Here is a 14,913-nt window from a genome sequence, read left to right on the forward strand (position 1 = left end):
TTTCATGGGCACCTAAGGAGTAGTGTTGCTGTACTTATACCTCTGTTCTAAAAGAAATAAATTACCAGTTATTGTGATAGCTGAAGTCTAGTGATCTTTGACTTCTGATGTTAAAGGTACACATCAAGGTTAGTAGGGCCAAAATTTGATCTTTAGCTCTTTTAATTCTGTGTGTTTGCCACGTGGATGTTCTTGTAGATTCTTTTTAAACCAAAACTATTGTTTGTCTACCCACCTCCATCCCCCTAAGTTAAAAAGCTAGTTTCTAGGAAAATCAACCTTACAAGCTTAAAGGGGGAAAATTCATCATGCATGCTCCCAGAAGAAAAACAAGTTGAGTCAATACTATAGTTTCCAAGGGGATATTTTGGACAATAACCTAATTTTAATTGTTCTGTGAGCAATTACCTCATGTAATGCATGTTTGAGTAACTATAAAATTTTTGATTTACTGTTGAGGTTGTTCAACAATTTTGGTTATCTTTGAGCAGAGTTATCTTGGACACCAATGGGTTATATTGTTCGGCAGACGTTACCTTCAGAACTGTCAGCAGCTCCTAAAAATGTTACTTCCGTGATAAACCTAAAGACGTTTGCTTCATCAGCAGATCCTAAAAGTGTTAATTTGTCATCTTCTGAAATTTTATCTTCGGATCCTTCCTACAACAAAGAGAAACACATTCATCCTACTGAAAAGGTATGCAACACAAGAGACAGAAAGCAAGGTGGTTGCCAGGGTCTGTGGGGAAGAGGAATGGAGAGTTAGTGTTTCTTGGGGACAGTTTCAGTTTTGTAAGAGGAAAAGAGCTCTGGAAGTAGAGGGTGATGACGGTTGCACAACAGTGTGAATGTGCATAATGCCTCTGGACTGAACACCTAAACATGGTCAGGGTGGCAGATACTGTGTTATGAACATAAAATGAATTGGAAACTAAAAGGGATGTGTCACATTTTGATTATACTAATCTATGCCACTGGATGATTACCTATCTCAGTCCTAACTGTGAAAGTGCTTCATTCCATCCTGTATTCACTGGTCCGAGCTTGTTTTACTTGCATCTTGAAAAAAGAATGATATTCATCCAGGAATTCAAGGGATAATTTTTAAATGTGAGAATCCACATTTTAGAACCAAAGTCTTAAAATGTTTGGGAGCTGTTTTGAATTCTTTTTTCTTTGTTTAGTGCTGGGAATCAGACCCAGGTCCTCACAGAGGCTAAGCAAGTGCTGTATCACTGAGCTGAACCCAGCCCCAGTCTGGATATTCTTGGTTTTCATTGTGTAGAAGTATGTGAAGTTGAAATATGACCTTGTCTAGTAAAATATAGAAGAAGTGCAGTCCTTTTGAGTATGAGGATGCTTTTTGATATCCAAAAATGTCTTTAGATTCTCCCACATGACGTCGAGCTGTGTGTATTTATGAGGCCTTTACAAAGAAATGTAATGGTGACAATTACAACAGTGTCAAAGTGCTTATTTGACACTGCTCTGTGTAGAGACCTTCCCTTTTATGCATACACAGAACTTGCCTTTCCTTGGCACCCTTGTCCCTGTTTCTGAGTTGCTGCAGGTATTAAGCACCAGACAGCAGCCCACTGTCCACTTCTTGGCTGCAGCTTCTAGGTTTCTGTGTAAGCCAGTTTTCCTACTGTGCAGTTAACTTTCAGAATCAACAGCTCTTTTTTATTTTTCTAGAATCTTTTTTTAGAAATACTTTAATTATAGGTATAAGAAAAGTTTATTTTAGAAAGCCTCTAAAATAAAAATAAGAAAATTAAGATCTCCTGTAATCTTATAACCCAGATGGTTTTGCAGTTTTCTTCTGAAACTCTGTGTACTATGAAATTTTATTACAGAAAATTGGAATGTAGCACTACAAGGATCTAGTGATATAAAAGGTATTCTTTCCCATTCCTCTTCACACTTAAGTTTTTATTACTATTTTTTATTTTTTGGTGCTGAGGATTGGGTCCAAGCCCTTGTGCATGCTGAGTGCCCACTCCCACTGAGCTACCACCCAACCTTTCTCCCACATCTCTTTGATTCCCACCTCTTACAGAGCCCCACATTAGGAATCCACTATGCTTCTGCCTCAGACTTGTGAAAACATAAACAAATTGAGAGAGGGTTCCATTGTTTTGGCTTCTACATTTTTCTTTCCTTTTTGGGGGGCGGGGAAGCAATGGTGGTTTCTACCACTGAGCTATACCCCAGCAAGTTTTTGGACAAAATACAATCATGTAGTCCACATTATCCTTAAAATATGTCCTTAAAATATATTAAGAGCAACCCCTCTAGGTCAATGGGAAAGCTTATTTTCTTTCTTTTTTCCTAGTACTGGGGATTGAACCCAGAGGTACTCCACCACTGAGCTACATCCTTAGCCTTTTTAAAAATTTTATTTTAGACAGTTTCTCACTAAGTTTCCCAGGTTGGCCTTGTACTTGCCATCCTTCAGCCTCAGCCTCCCAAGTAGCTGGAATTTAAGGCCTATACTACTGTGCCCATTAGACTGAAAAGCTCATTTTTAATAGCTGCTGACTCTTTTTTACTCCTCAGGGATAAATTCCCCCTGGGATAGAGCAGGACCCAAAAACATAAGAAGTCCCTGCCCTTGTAGATTGTTCCGATGAAGAGAGTCTTAACAGTATGCAGGCAGGTGTGAGCTTGTCGGAGAGTGGGTAGTGGTCTCAAGGGAAAACCAAGCAAAGTCAGAGGACCACGAGGGAAGGAATGGGTAGAAATTGGGTGATGTTTACCTTAATGAAGAAGTCAGAGATATCATCACCTAATCTGAGTGTTAAGTACAAAGGTCCTAAAACCAGAGCATACCTGCCTTGATTGTAGAAGGGGCAAGGGCTAAGGGACCTGTGGGAGTCAGTTCAGCACATCCATGCTGGGTGGAAGGGTTCAGTCATGATTGTGACACACAGACAGACCAGGTTAGGAATCCCAGGCCTTGCTGACAGAATGGATGTATGAATGAGCTCAGGTTGGTATTAGTAGGATCACTGATAACCTGACCTCAAGATGGAAACTAGGTCATGTCCAAATCCACAGTTTTCAGAAGGAATTGGCATTACAACTATTCCCCCAGATTTTATTTCTAAAGATACTGAATCTTTAGAAAATAGGGATAAGGATAGAATTCTTTTTCAATTCAAATGGAATTGACATGGGTTTGTACAACTCAATATCTTAATTTAGTTCTTATGTTTCGTGTTAAAGATTCTATTGGATGCCCTAAAAACCCACAATTTTTACATTGTTTTTTGTTCTAGTCCAAAACATCACAAGGTGGTGACCTTGAACAAAATGAAGCCTCAAGAAAGAATAAGAAAAAGAAAGAAAAGTCTAAATCGAAATATGAAATCCTGACAGTTCAAGAGCCACCAAGGATTGAAGTACACTTATGTTTATTATTTACCTTGCATGATATAATAAATGGGTCTTTCTTAATAGACACGTGGGGTCATTACTGGTTTCATAAGTGAAAATCTTTAACATTTTCTTAATGATCTTTTTCCTAGTACTAAAGAAAATAGTCACTCATTGTCCTCACATGTTCCTTTGGGCTCCCCAGCTACCTCATGGCAGGCACTCAGTAAACATTTGAGTGAGTGAGTGGTCTAAGGAGGTAAAGCTCCTTGTATGGGAATGTAATAATTGGTGTGCCATGTCATTAGTATCTCCCCTCAGTTCTCTTCTCTTTCTGTTGTTTTCCTTGCTTTAGAATGATGACTTTTGCAGGGCCTCCTTTTCTATCCAGAAATCTTGTAAATGTTGTATAATGGAGAGAGATTTGAAATACTCTTGATTCACTGGGCTCAGATATTAGGAGAATTCCATGAGCTTCCAGAAGCGCTCATTGTTATCCCAAGATACTCTAATGAAAAAGGGGCCAGGTCTGACTGTTCCTCATGGGCCGGGTTGTCGTCTTCACACTGCTCTACCAGACTCAGGCATTCTGGCAGTTGTGCAAGCACAGGTGTCTTGCAGAAGTGCTGCCCAGGTCCAGCTTAGGGTCAAGCCCAGGACACTGCCACAAACCTGGAGGCTTTAGGGACATTCATTTGAGAATAGCGTTTGTGTGTTTAAAAGACTACCTGCTGTGGCAGAGCATTGTGGTTGGACCAATGAGCAGTTCCTATTTCTGCTCCATATTTCCCACATAACTATTTCAAAGGCCCCTAAAATATTGACAAAATGTCCTAAGATGTTTTCAAACAATTTAAAAATAGTTTCTTAGCAGGCTTAGTGGTAGGCTGGTTCAGCACAAATTCCAGAATACTTAAATCTACCAAATCTAGATCTGATGGTTTCTCTAATGAAAAACATGCTCTTTTAAAGAACAGGTTCTTAGATACTCTGATTCTAACGTTGGGTTCAACGTCAATTCTGTAGATCCTTGATGTTATTCTCTTTCAGGGACAGGGTTTTTGGAACTGTGTTCTTTAAATTTGCTCTAGGAGTTAAATAAAGCAGAAGCTCTTATGTTAGCATTTTGGAGTTGTTTTGTATCACCTTTAAGAACTTTTGTGGAATCTTATTAAAAAAATATAAGTAATGAAAAGATTGCACTTGTCATATTTGCATTCTCCTGATGAATGAAGAGCTAAAGGGGCGTGTGGTTTGCTTAGGATGCGGAGGAGTTTCCCAATCTGGCAGTTGCATCTGAAAGAAGAGACAGAGTAGAGTCACCGAAATTTCAATCGAAACAGCAGCCACAGGTAATTTTTAGATTGAAACCACAGTTGCTTTAGGCCTAACTTTTCTTGCTAAACTAAACTCTTGAGAAAATCTCTCTAAACATCTTCCTGTACTGACAGGTGGTTTTGTTTTGATTTGTTCCTTCCTGGGAGAACTGTATCCCATGTGTTTGAAACAGAATTGCTCCTAAGCTGAAATGTTTTTTCCCTTTTGTATTAAAGTCTGTTGTAACTGCAGTTGCTATGACAGAAAGGAGGAGGAAACAAACTGCCTTATGAGACTGAAGGAAAAAGAGTTGGCTTAGTTTATTCAGAAAACAGAATTCTTTGTCAAGGCAAAATGTGTGACAGAAGAAAAATAAGCGGCACTAAGATTTCTAAGTCAGTACAAGCTGAAGGGAAGTGATTCTCCTTGTACCCCAGCCCCTGCCTGTCCATTCAGAGTTGTGACTCATTATTTAAGTGGGAAACTTTCATACTTTGGGGGCATTTAGATTCTAGCGCATTCATTGTTTTATCTTTTAAAGAGATTCTGTGGAAATAGTTTTACATTTATTATAAAAAGACATTCTAAATCATGTGTTATTTTACACCTTTGTGTGAATTAACTTTGACTTCTTGTGTTGCAGTTTACTGGTCCTCCCTCCCTGCAGTAGATTTCCTTACCTGTCTTTGTTGCATTGTGTGCTCTTCCCTGATTCGAGCCTTCAGCCAGTAGGGTTGTTGGTGCTGGGAAGAGAACACTTGGCAGGAGAGCAGGAGTGGAGGTGCTGGAGCAGAGGGTAGGGTGTCTGAGGAATATCAGGGGACTTTCTTGCATTGCCTTTTTTGGGGGAGGAGGTATGGCTTTTTTATGCAGTCTTAAGATGCAAATCACTACTATTTCAAAAATAATATTTGCTTAGAGTATGTTAGATTAAATTTTGGACATACATTTAGTGTTTATGTGCTGGGCAGTTTGGATCTATGTAGACTTTTGGTCATGTCCCTATAATTTCATGGCAGTTTGTTGGTTCATTTAAGTAATTGGAAAAAGAATGGTACTAATAAGAAAATGATATTAACCAAGTAACCTCACACATAAACTTCCGTAGCCAAAGACTTTCTGTAAGCCTTGGTGTCCTGTCTGTAGATGTACACTGTTAATTTACAGTGGAGATGGAGACAGAAATGTAGATGACTCAGTATAACTCACTGTTCTAAAAGAAACAGGAAATAACTGCAGTAATGTTGGCAAATAACGTGAAATTGATTTTTTCCTTAATTACTTGGTTTTAAAAATTTTTAAGGCTTTATAGTTGGAAGCAGTGGTGTGGGACTGTAATCCCAGCTATTTGGGAGACTGAGGCAGGAAGATGGCAAGTCGAGGCCAACCAGTGGGATTTATCAAGACCTTGTCTCCAAATAAAAGGGCTGGTGATGTAGCACAGTAGAAGAGCACGCCTGGGTTCAGTTCCCAGTACTTCAAAACCAAAAAGGACGTTAGTTTCTAAGTCTGTTCATTTAATCTTTAGTTCCATGAGTTATTTTGTAAAATGAAAAGCTCTTGCCTCACAAGCCCTGTGTTCAATCCCCAGCACCACAAAAAAAAAAAAAGAGAGAAAAGTTCATTGTATAAAATATAAAATATAGTAGTATAACTTATAACTTTTGAACTTTCCAGAATAATTTTAAAAATAGTGGAAAGAAGAGCCAGATTCCAGTGCAGTTGGATTTGGGAGGCATGCTGGCAGCTCTGGAGAAGAAGCAGCATGCCCAGCATGCCAAGCAGTCCTCCAGACCAGTTGTGTTCTCAGGTAGGAGACTTTGCACCTCTGCAAGGGGTCAGCGGTCTTTTTCAGACATTTATTTTTGTAAATATTTTCTCTTGTAAGCAAAAGTTATTTCTATGTAACACAACAGTGTGGTACTAGAATAAGTACAGACTTAGACCTATGGCATAGAATTGAGAGTACAGAAATAAGCCCATGTTCAGTTGATTTTTTTTTTTTTTTTTTTTTTTTTTTTTAATTGGGGGTTGAACCCAGGGACCCTCTACCTCTGAGCCACATTCCCAGCCGTTTTTATTTTTCATTTTGAGATGGGTTCTCACTAAGTTGCTTAGGGTCTCACTAAGTCCTGAGACTGGCTTTGAACTTGGATCTTCTTGCCTCAGCCTTCTGAGTTGCTGGGATTACAGGCATGTGCCACTGCACTTGGTGGTTAATTGATTTTTGACAAAGGTGGCAAGTCCATTAAAAGAACAGAGAATGGTCTCCTTGGAAATGATGTTGGGACAATGGGATTTCTAGGTGCTAAAGAATAATCAGACCCATACCTCACACCATAGAAGAAAATGAACTTAAAAAAAAAAAAAAAATGGATCTTTGAGCTCTAAGTATAAGCGTACTTTCCTAGGGCTTTTAGTACAACCTTAAAACGTGTGGCTGCAGGTGACTCTGGCCAAATTGCAGCACCTGTGGCACCAGTGGACAGTGTATCTCAAAAACCAGCACCTCTTACATCCTGTGTTCCTAGGATTGCCTGCATAGGTACCACCTGGGTACTGCACCTGGGTAATACAGGTTCCAGGCACACCTAAGAGCTGCTCCTTAGAACACTTGGAGTGGAATCAGGCAGTAGGCATTTTAATGACTGCATAATGGAGTGTTTTATCTGGTCTTTGTCTTCACTTTGCTTGTGTGTACTTGCGTGCACTGTACTAGGGATTGAACTCAGGACCTCACACATGCTAGGCAAGTGCTTTGCCACTGAGCTGCATCCCTAACCCCTCTTAAAAATTTTTTTATTTTGCTGGGTATGGTGGCACATGCCTGTAATCCCAGTGACTTGGGAGGCTAAGGCAAGAGGATCACAAGATCAAGGCCAGAGTTGGCAACTTATTAGACCCTAAGCAACCCAAGGAGATCCTGTCTCAAAAAGTGCTAGATTTGTAGCTCAGTGATAAATTGCTCCTGGGTTAAATCCCCAGTACCAAAAAAATAAATAAAACAATAAAAAATAATTTTTAAAAATTTTCAGATAGGTTCACTAAGTTGCCCAGACTGGCCTTGAACTTGTGATCCTCCTACCTCAGCCACCTGTGTAGCTGCAAGTACCTATATGTGCTACCACATTAAGCTGTTTTTCACTTTTTTATTATGGAAAATTTTAAACCACCAATAGAGGAAATATAATGTACCCTCCCAACAGATACCCATTACCCAGCTCCAATATTTAACCTTGGCTAGTCTTGTCTCATCTGTATGCTGCTTTTTTCCCTTAAATATTTTAAAGCAGTTTGTAGGTAACTTGTCATTTCACCTATAAATACCTCATCTGCATCTCTTACGGTGATTTTTTTTTTTGTAACCATTTGCTGTTATCCCATCTAACAATGTGGGTAAAATCTGTGCAAATATTCCAAAATTTGAAAAACTCTAAAATTTGAAACATTTCTAGTCCCAAGCATTTTGGATAAGGGATACTCATACTCAACCTCTACATTAACAACTGCTTATTTTCTTTCTTTTCTTTGGGTGTTGGGGATTGAACCCAGGGCCCTTTACCACTGAGTTACGTCCCTAGCTCTTTTCATCTTCTGAGTTAGGGATTCACTTGCCTAGTCTTGGGATCAACTTGAACTTGGGATCACAGCATTTCACTTTTTTAGTAGATAACCACAGGCTGTCCCACAGTTTCACTTAAGGTTGACACTGATGGCTCTGAATTAAACTGCACAGTTTGGGCTTGGTTTCATAAGACTGCCCCAACTTAGAGGGCAGCCATACTCCAGGCTGTCACCTGTTTGTGACCGACCAGCTCAAATTTGGGGTTCCTAGGGACTCCCTCTTCAGGTTTGATAATTTGCCTATGACAGTTCACAGAACTCTGAAAAATAGTTTGCCCACTAGAATGTTGGTTTATTACACAGGGTGCAACTCAGGAACGGCTGGCTGGGAGAGAGGCATAAGGCAAGGTGTGGTGGAGGTGAGCGGAGCTCCCATGCCCTCTCAGGCAGCTGTCCTGCAAGCACCTCCACATGTTCCCTGCCTTGGAAGCTCCCCAGACCCCATCCTGAGGGGTTTTATGGGGGTTCTGTTATGTGGGCACGGGTTAACTAAATCATTGGCCATCAATGATAACTCAGCCTTCAGCCCTTCTCCCCTTCCCAGAGGTCCAGTTGGGACTGAAAATTCCAACTCTGTCACTTAGTTGGTTCCCTGGCAATCAGCCACGTCCTTAGGCTATTCAGGACTCCCCAGGGAACAGTAGTGACTGAATTATATCGTTATGTCGTGTGCACATACAAGTATGTAATGACAGATTCCACCATTCTGTATGATTACCGTGTACCAATAAGAAGTATGGGAGGGGGAGAGCCACTAGTCGTCTCATCACCTGCAGTAAGACAACACTATGGTGCTTCCAAGGGTTTTGCGACCTTTGTGCCAGGCAATGTGAACAAAGATCAAGTATATATTTCCTGTTATGTTCCAATCTAGAATTCAGTCTATATTTAAATTTCCTTGATTATCACATTGATTTTAGTAATTTTATTCTGATCAAGTTTTCATATATTATGTCTGAGTAATTCTTACACCAAAACTTGAGACTGCCCATCCCCCTGGGCAATTTTCCCTGAAATTTACCGCTCTCAGCTCCACCTCAGTTTGGGAAAAGCGAAGAGTGCTGTTACTGGCATCAGTGTTTTCAGACAATCCAAGTGCTTTGGTGAAAGTTGATTTTTACCTGCTGGTTACCTGTGGGCAGAAACAGTTTTTCCTCAGTAACACTCTTTGGTTTTTTCCCATGGATTACAGCAGAAATGGCTTTAACCTAGATGTTTTTCAGAGCAATTGTTTTGAGAGCCTTTCTTACACTTAGAAAAGTCTGGAAAGTGTTCTTCCATACTGTGATTCTAAATAACATAGCTTCCTGGGCATCTGCAGGAAAGTGTCTTGTTGCATAATGTTCGTGGTAAACCTCATAGAGTTTTTGGTGTTGAGTAGTTGAACATTGAGGAGGGGTTGTTGCCCCACTTGTGACCATAGCCCCATTGCTGGGAGTGTTGGATCATAACTAGCAGTGGGCAGAGGGTAAAGCCAGTGGTATCCAACGTCTCCTCTGAGCTGGGTTTTATCCTAAGTTTGTTTGGGACTTTTAAGGGAGCTAACGCTGAGATTGGTTTTATACATTAACAGTAGAGACAGCATTCCTCTCAAGCAACCCAGTAGGTCAGCTCCCAGGGGCCAGGATCTGGAGTGGGGCATGGCAGTGCCAGGTGGTCCTCTGTCTGGCAGATGTGTCCTTAAGGTGATAAAACTTCGGTAACAATGTAAGATGGAGTAATTTCATCTAATGCCTGAGAATTACTTTTGACCAGGGTTCCATACCTCTAGTGGAAGATGAAAGTAAGGAAAGGGGTGGGTCTATCTTTGAGGATGTAGCAGGTTTAGGCTCAGATAGGACCTTTCAGGTGACATAAGCACTTAGTAAAGAGTGGGAGCCCTCTGTCAGAACATTTTTTAAATAGTTTGCAATATTTTTTAAATAGTCTGGGATTTTGATAGCACAGAAATAATAGTTTAGACCAGAGATCCCAGGGGGACCCAAATCCTAACCTGCCCATCACCTTTCCTTTTGAGGTCCCTAATGGAAGCATCCTTACAAGGAAACGTAAAAATTAGCAAAATGGAATTCAGGTTCCTTTTTATTGTTAGTTGAGCTAGTGCTAAGTGCTGCCTCCCTGTGCATGGTGAGGTCTGGAAAACACTGCCCCAGAAGCCTTCCTGGAGTTTCATCTTTCCTTAGCCCCTCTGGGCCTTCTGCGTAGTTGGCCAATTAATGGAAGGATGGGGGCGTGCTTACCAGGGTGAGCCCCAGTAACCTAGCAGACAGGCTTCAAGTCTAAGGCATGTGACTTACGCAGATAGCAGATGATCGATGATCGGATTTTTCTTTTTTCAATCTAGTCTGTATTTTGAGTGTGTGGTTTATTCACATTTAATGTAGTGGTTGGATTTACATCTGTTCTTTTACTGATTTTTTTTTCATGTCACTTGTTTCTTCCCCCTCTAATGTTTACTCTGTGTTAAATATTTTTAGAGTGCCATTTTGATTCCTTTCTTGATTTCCTTTTTACTTTAGTTTTAAAAATTATTTTCTTAGTGTTGGTCTAGGGATTATAAGACATCCTAATTTATATGTGGGAGAAACTTTAAGTCAGTGTACCTTCCTTTTCTCCCTCCTGCTTTGTGCTGCTGTTGTTAATGGATGTTATAGCTAAGAGTGTTAGAAACCAAACGGTATAATCTTTAATTATTATTTTATATAGGTATATCTTTTAAAGAAGAGAAGAAATGAAAGAAAAACAATCAGTTTTCTGTAATTTTTGGTGTTCTTTATTCCTCAATTTGGTGTCCACTATTTTTTCTGAAGGGCTCTCTTTAGTATCATACACAAATTCTACTGGTAATAATTTCTTTCAGTCTCTGTTTATAAATGTCTCTTTAAAATTCATTTTTCTGAGGCTTACTTTACTGGATATTCTTGAATGACAGTTTTTCTCTTTCAAGGCTCCTAATGAGAAGTTAGATGTGAACATATTTTTAGTCTACTTTATGTAATTTTTTTTCCCCTTTATTCCATATTTTCTCTCTCTTGATTTTCAGGAATTTGTGATGTGGTTAGGTAGGGATCTCTCTTTAACCTATGTGGGGTTGGTTGTGGTTTGTGACTTTATAGATGTATATTTTTGTCAAATCTTGGTAGTGCAGGGATTATTTAAAACTTTTTTTTTTTTTTTTTTTTTTTTTTTTTTTTTGGGTGCTGGGGATCGAACCCAGGGCCTTGTGCTTACAAGGCGAGCACTCTACTGACTGAGCTATCTCCCCAGCCCCCTTAAAACTTTTTTTAAAAATTTTTTTGGTCATTTTCTCCTTGCCTTCTGGTGTGCCTGTTGTATTCATATTGGTATGCTTCATGTTGCTTCACAGGTCTCTGAGTCTCTGTCCTTTTTTCTTTAAGACTTGTTCTATACTTTCTTTAAACTGAATAATTTCCATTGATTTGCCTTTGTTCTAGAACAGCTGGCCACAAGGCATAAGAACTGACGCCACACATTGACAGACTGAAGAAAGAAAGTCTGACAGATCTAGGGTTGAACATTGCAGTTTTTTGGGGGACTTACTGACAGAAGTGTGGTCCTGAGTGGCAGCGAATCCCCATGATCTGGGTCAGAAAGAAAGGTGTATATATGGCTTAGAACAAAAGTGATTCCTTCCAAGCTGAATGTTCCTGGTTTATCAAAGAATGAAGCATGCTTCTGGTTGTCAAGCTCCACATACAACTCTAATGGGTTCGTTTGTTTATAGTATACTGGACAACCATAGGAAAATCCAGTCAGGGGCTGGCCATGGTGGCACATGCCTGTAATCCCAGTGGCTTGGGCTGCTGAGGTAGGAGGATCTCAAGTTTGAGACCAGCCTTAGTAATTTAGCAAGACTGTGTCTCAAAAATAAAAAAGACTAGAGATGTAGCTAAGTGGTAAAGCACCCCTGGGTTTGATCCCCAGTGTCCTCATCCCTGCACAAAGAAGAACCAGCTAGGGTTTCTGGGACTATCATGGTAGTTGCAACTCATAAACTGGCTGCAGTCATGTCAAGCCAAATTCTTATGCCAAATCCTTATGGTCTTAAAGTTTACTGATTTTTTTTTTTTTTTTTAGGTAGTGAGGATTGAACCCAGAAGCATTCTATCACTGAGCTATATCTCCAACTCTTTTGATTTTTTGATAGGTGGTCTCCAAGTTGCCCAGGCTGGCCTCAAACTTGTAATTCTCTTGTCTCAGCCTCCCAAATAGCTGGGATTACAGGCTGTACTACTGTACCCAGCATCAAATTCACTGATTTTTCTGCATCTCAAATCTGTTGAACCTATCTTCTGTATAATTTCTATAATTTGTATTTATTGAAATCTCTTCAGTTCTTTTTTTTAATCTTTTTTTATGTCGATAGACCTTTAGTTTTTATTCATTTGTTTATATGTGGTGCTCAGAACAGAACCCAGTGTCTCACACATGCTAGGCAAGCGCTCTACCACTGAGCCATAACCCCAGACCCCTGTGTTCAATTCTGTTCTAATGGTTGCCTTAAAAGTATTGGTCTGCTATCTAGGGCAATCAGATAGTTCCTCTTAATTGCTCCCCCCCCCCCCCCCCGTATGGGTTACAGTTTCTTGTTTCTTTGAAGACCTCAAAATTTTGTTTTGAGTTCTGAAGATTTTGTGTTAATATACTACAGCAATTCTAGATTCTGATTTATTTCCTCTAAAGGTGGATGATGGTACTATTTTGATGTTTGGTTTATTTTTTGTACTAGGGATTAAATTCAGGGGCACTTTGCCACTGAGCTACATCCCCAGCCCTTTTTATTTTTTATTTTGAGACAGAGCCTCACTAAGTTACTGAGGCTGTCCTCAAACTTGCCATCCTCCCGCTTCAGCCTCCCTCATCACAGGGATCATGGGCTTGCACCACCGTTCCACACTTGTTTTGTTTTTTTAAGTAACTGGCCTGATCTAAAACTGCAGTCTGCTTTCCTCACAGAGTGTAACTGCTGCTTTCTGCTCAGTTACTTTTTCTTATTTTATTTTTTTGTCTGTCTGTCCATGAATGTCCCCCATGTATCTACCTGGCAGAAATGGGTTACAGGCTGTGTTCCGACCTCCACTTCCTGTTGTGTGTGGACTGGGGTGCATTCAGCTCTCAGGTTAGTTTCTCAAGCCTGCCAGCTCAGTTCCCCCCAGGCTTGCTTACAGGCTTTATTGTTGGCTGGATGTGTAGGTGGCTGGGACTTCTCTTGCCCATGCACCGTGCACACTCTGGGGTCAGCCTAGGTGTATGGAGAACTGGTCCCTCTGGCAGAGTCTCCTTGAAGTCCCCTGCTGATCTGCTGGTGCCTTGCCTACCTGTGGAGATGGCAGCCTCAGGCTGACCTGGCTGGCTCCCCATCCCTGCTTGCTGTAGCCCAGTGTGAATGAGCATGTTTTCAGTCCAGCAAGCCCTTTTTTGGCAGTGACAGAGGAACTGCTGGTGTTCAAGGCCTTTCCACCTGTGGATGAACCAGAGAACAGGGAGAAAGCCAAGCAGCCTGCGAAGAACTCCCAAAACCTGAAGCCCCCACCTAAGGCTGCTGATCTCAGGAGTGACTGCTGCTTACTGCTTGGGTGGCTCTAAGGCTTTAGTCTCTTTCCAGAGGGCTGACCTGATTGTTTGCAGCAGTTTTGTCCAACTTTGTGACTGCTTTGGGGGAGGGGGTGGTTGATGGCCTTGCTACTGTGGGAGCAGATTCTGCTCTGCCCATTGATGATGCTGTGTGTGGAGCTGCCTGGTGGTTGCCTGTGGGGGCTGCAGAACTGGAGGGCCTGGTGGCAGGTTTTGCAGGAGCTCAGGCGAGGGGCTGAACTTGGTGGTGGCGTTGGGTACCAGGTGAGCAAGCAGATTTGAGCAGGGGCCGAGCCAGACACATGTATGTTTCAGACACTGTGCAGGAATGAGGCTCTGCAGATGCAAGCAGCTGTGCTGTAGCTAAGGCGAGAAGCAGTCTCGGACAACTTGTGCAAATAAAACGATTTGCACTGAAGCAGGGAATTGTACAGGTGAGATTTTAAGGACATACTTTATTGACAAAACACTAAATGTGTATAAAAACACATGCTAAAATAAAAGGGTGGGTAAAAGTACATTTGGGAAAATAGTTGTGGTTGTTGAAGCTGGATGGTGGATACATTGGGTTTCATTGTTTACTGTCTTTTTTGCTTTGGTGTGTATTTGGAAATATTTCTAATTAAAAAGTAGAGGTAGGACTGGGGGATCTACTCAGTTGTAGAATGCATGCTAGCATGCTTAGCATGCTCAAGACCCTGGGTTCAATTCCTAGTACCAAAAAAAAAAAAAAAAAAAAAAGGCTATAGCTATTACATGTACAGATACTAATCGCTAACTTCTGCACAGGCAGTCCTAGCTGGCATGTGGTGGAGGGGGACTGATTCCCAGTAGCAATAGTAGGTGTAAACTACTAGAAATATCCTGAGTCAAAAAAATACAATCTACACATTGTTAGAATTTATTGAGAAGCAGCAAATTTGATTATATGGATAAAAGGCAGGTCTTCCCAAGTTAATTGATATGTTTTTGGATCCTATCCAAAAAACTATTTAGAAT

At 40.7% G+C, this 14,913-nt stretch overlaps 1 protein-coding gene across 8 annotated transcripts in view; it reads left to right on the forward strand.

Moving 5' to 3' along the window:
- Secisbp2 (SECIS binding protein 2) overlaps window positions 1–14,913 on the forward strand; it is a 38,381-nt gene that overhangs the window by 12,253 nt on the left and 11,215 nt on the right. For 4 of the 8 annotated variants that reach the window (XM_047526538.1, XM_047526539.1, XM_047526546.1 and 1 more), the window contains exons 7-10: window positions 492–697; window positions 3,282–3,404; window positions 4,641–4,730; window positions 6,373–6,505. In XM_047526538.1, coding sequence (XP_047382494.1) covers window positions 492–697; window positions 3,282–3,404; window positions 4,641–4,730; window positions 6,373–6,505 — 552 coding nt within the window. The remainder of the gene's footprint in view (window positions 1–491; window positions 698–3,281; window positions 3,405–4,640; window positions 4,731–6,372; window positions 6,506–14,913) is intronic. The other 4 variants (XM_047526541.1, XM_047526543.1, XM_047526542.1 and 1 more) reach the window with 2 other exon arrangements.

Source organism: Sciurus carolinensis, chromosome 15 (genome assembly GCF_902686445.1).
Source record: "Sciurus carolinensis chromosome 15, mSciCar1.2, whole genome shotgun sequence".
In the NCBI taxonomy this organism is placed as follows: domain Eukaryota; kingdom Metazoa; phylum Chordata; class Mammalia; order Rodentia; family Sciuridae; genus Sciurus; species Sciurus carolinensis.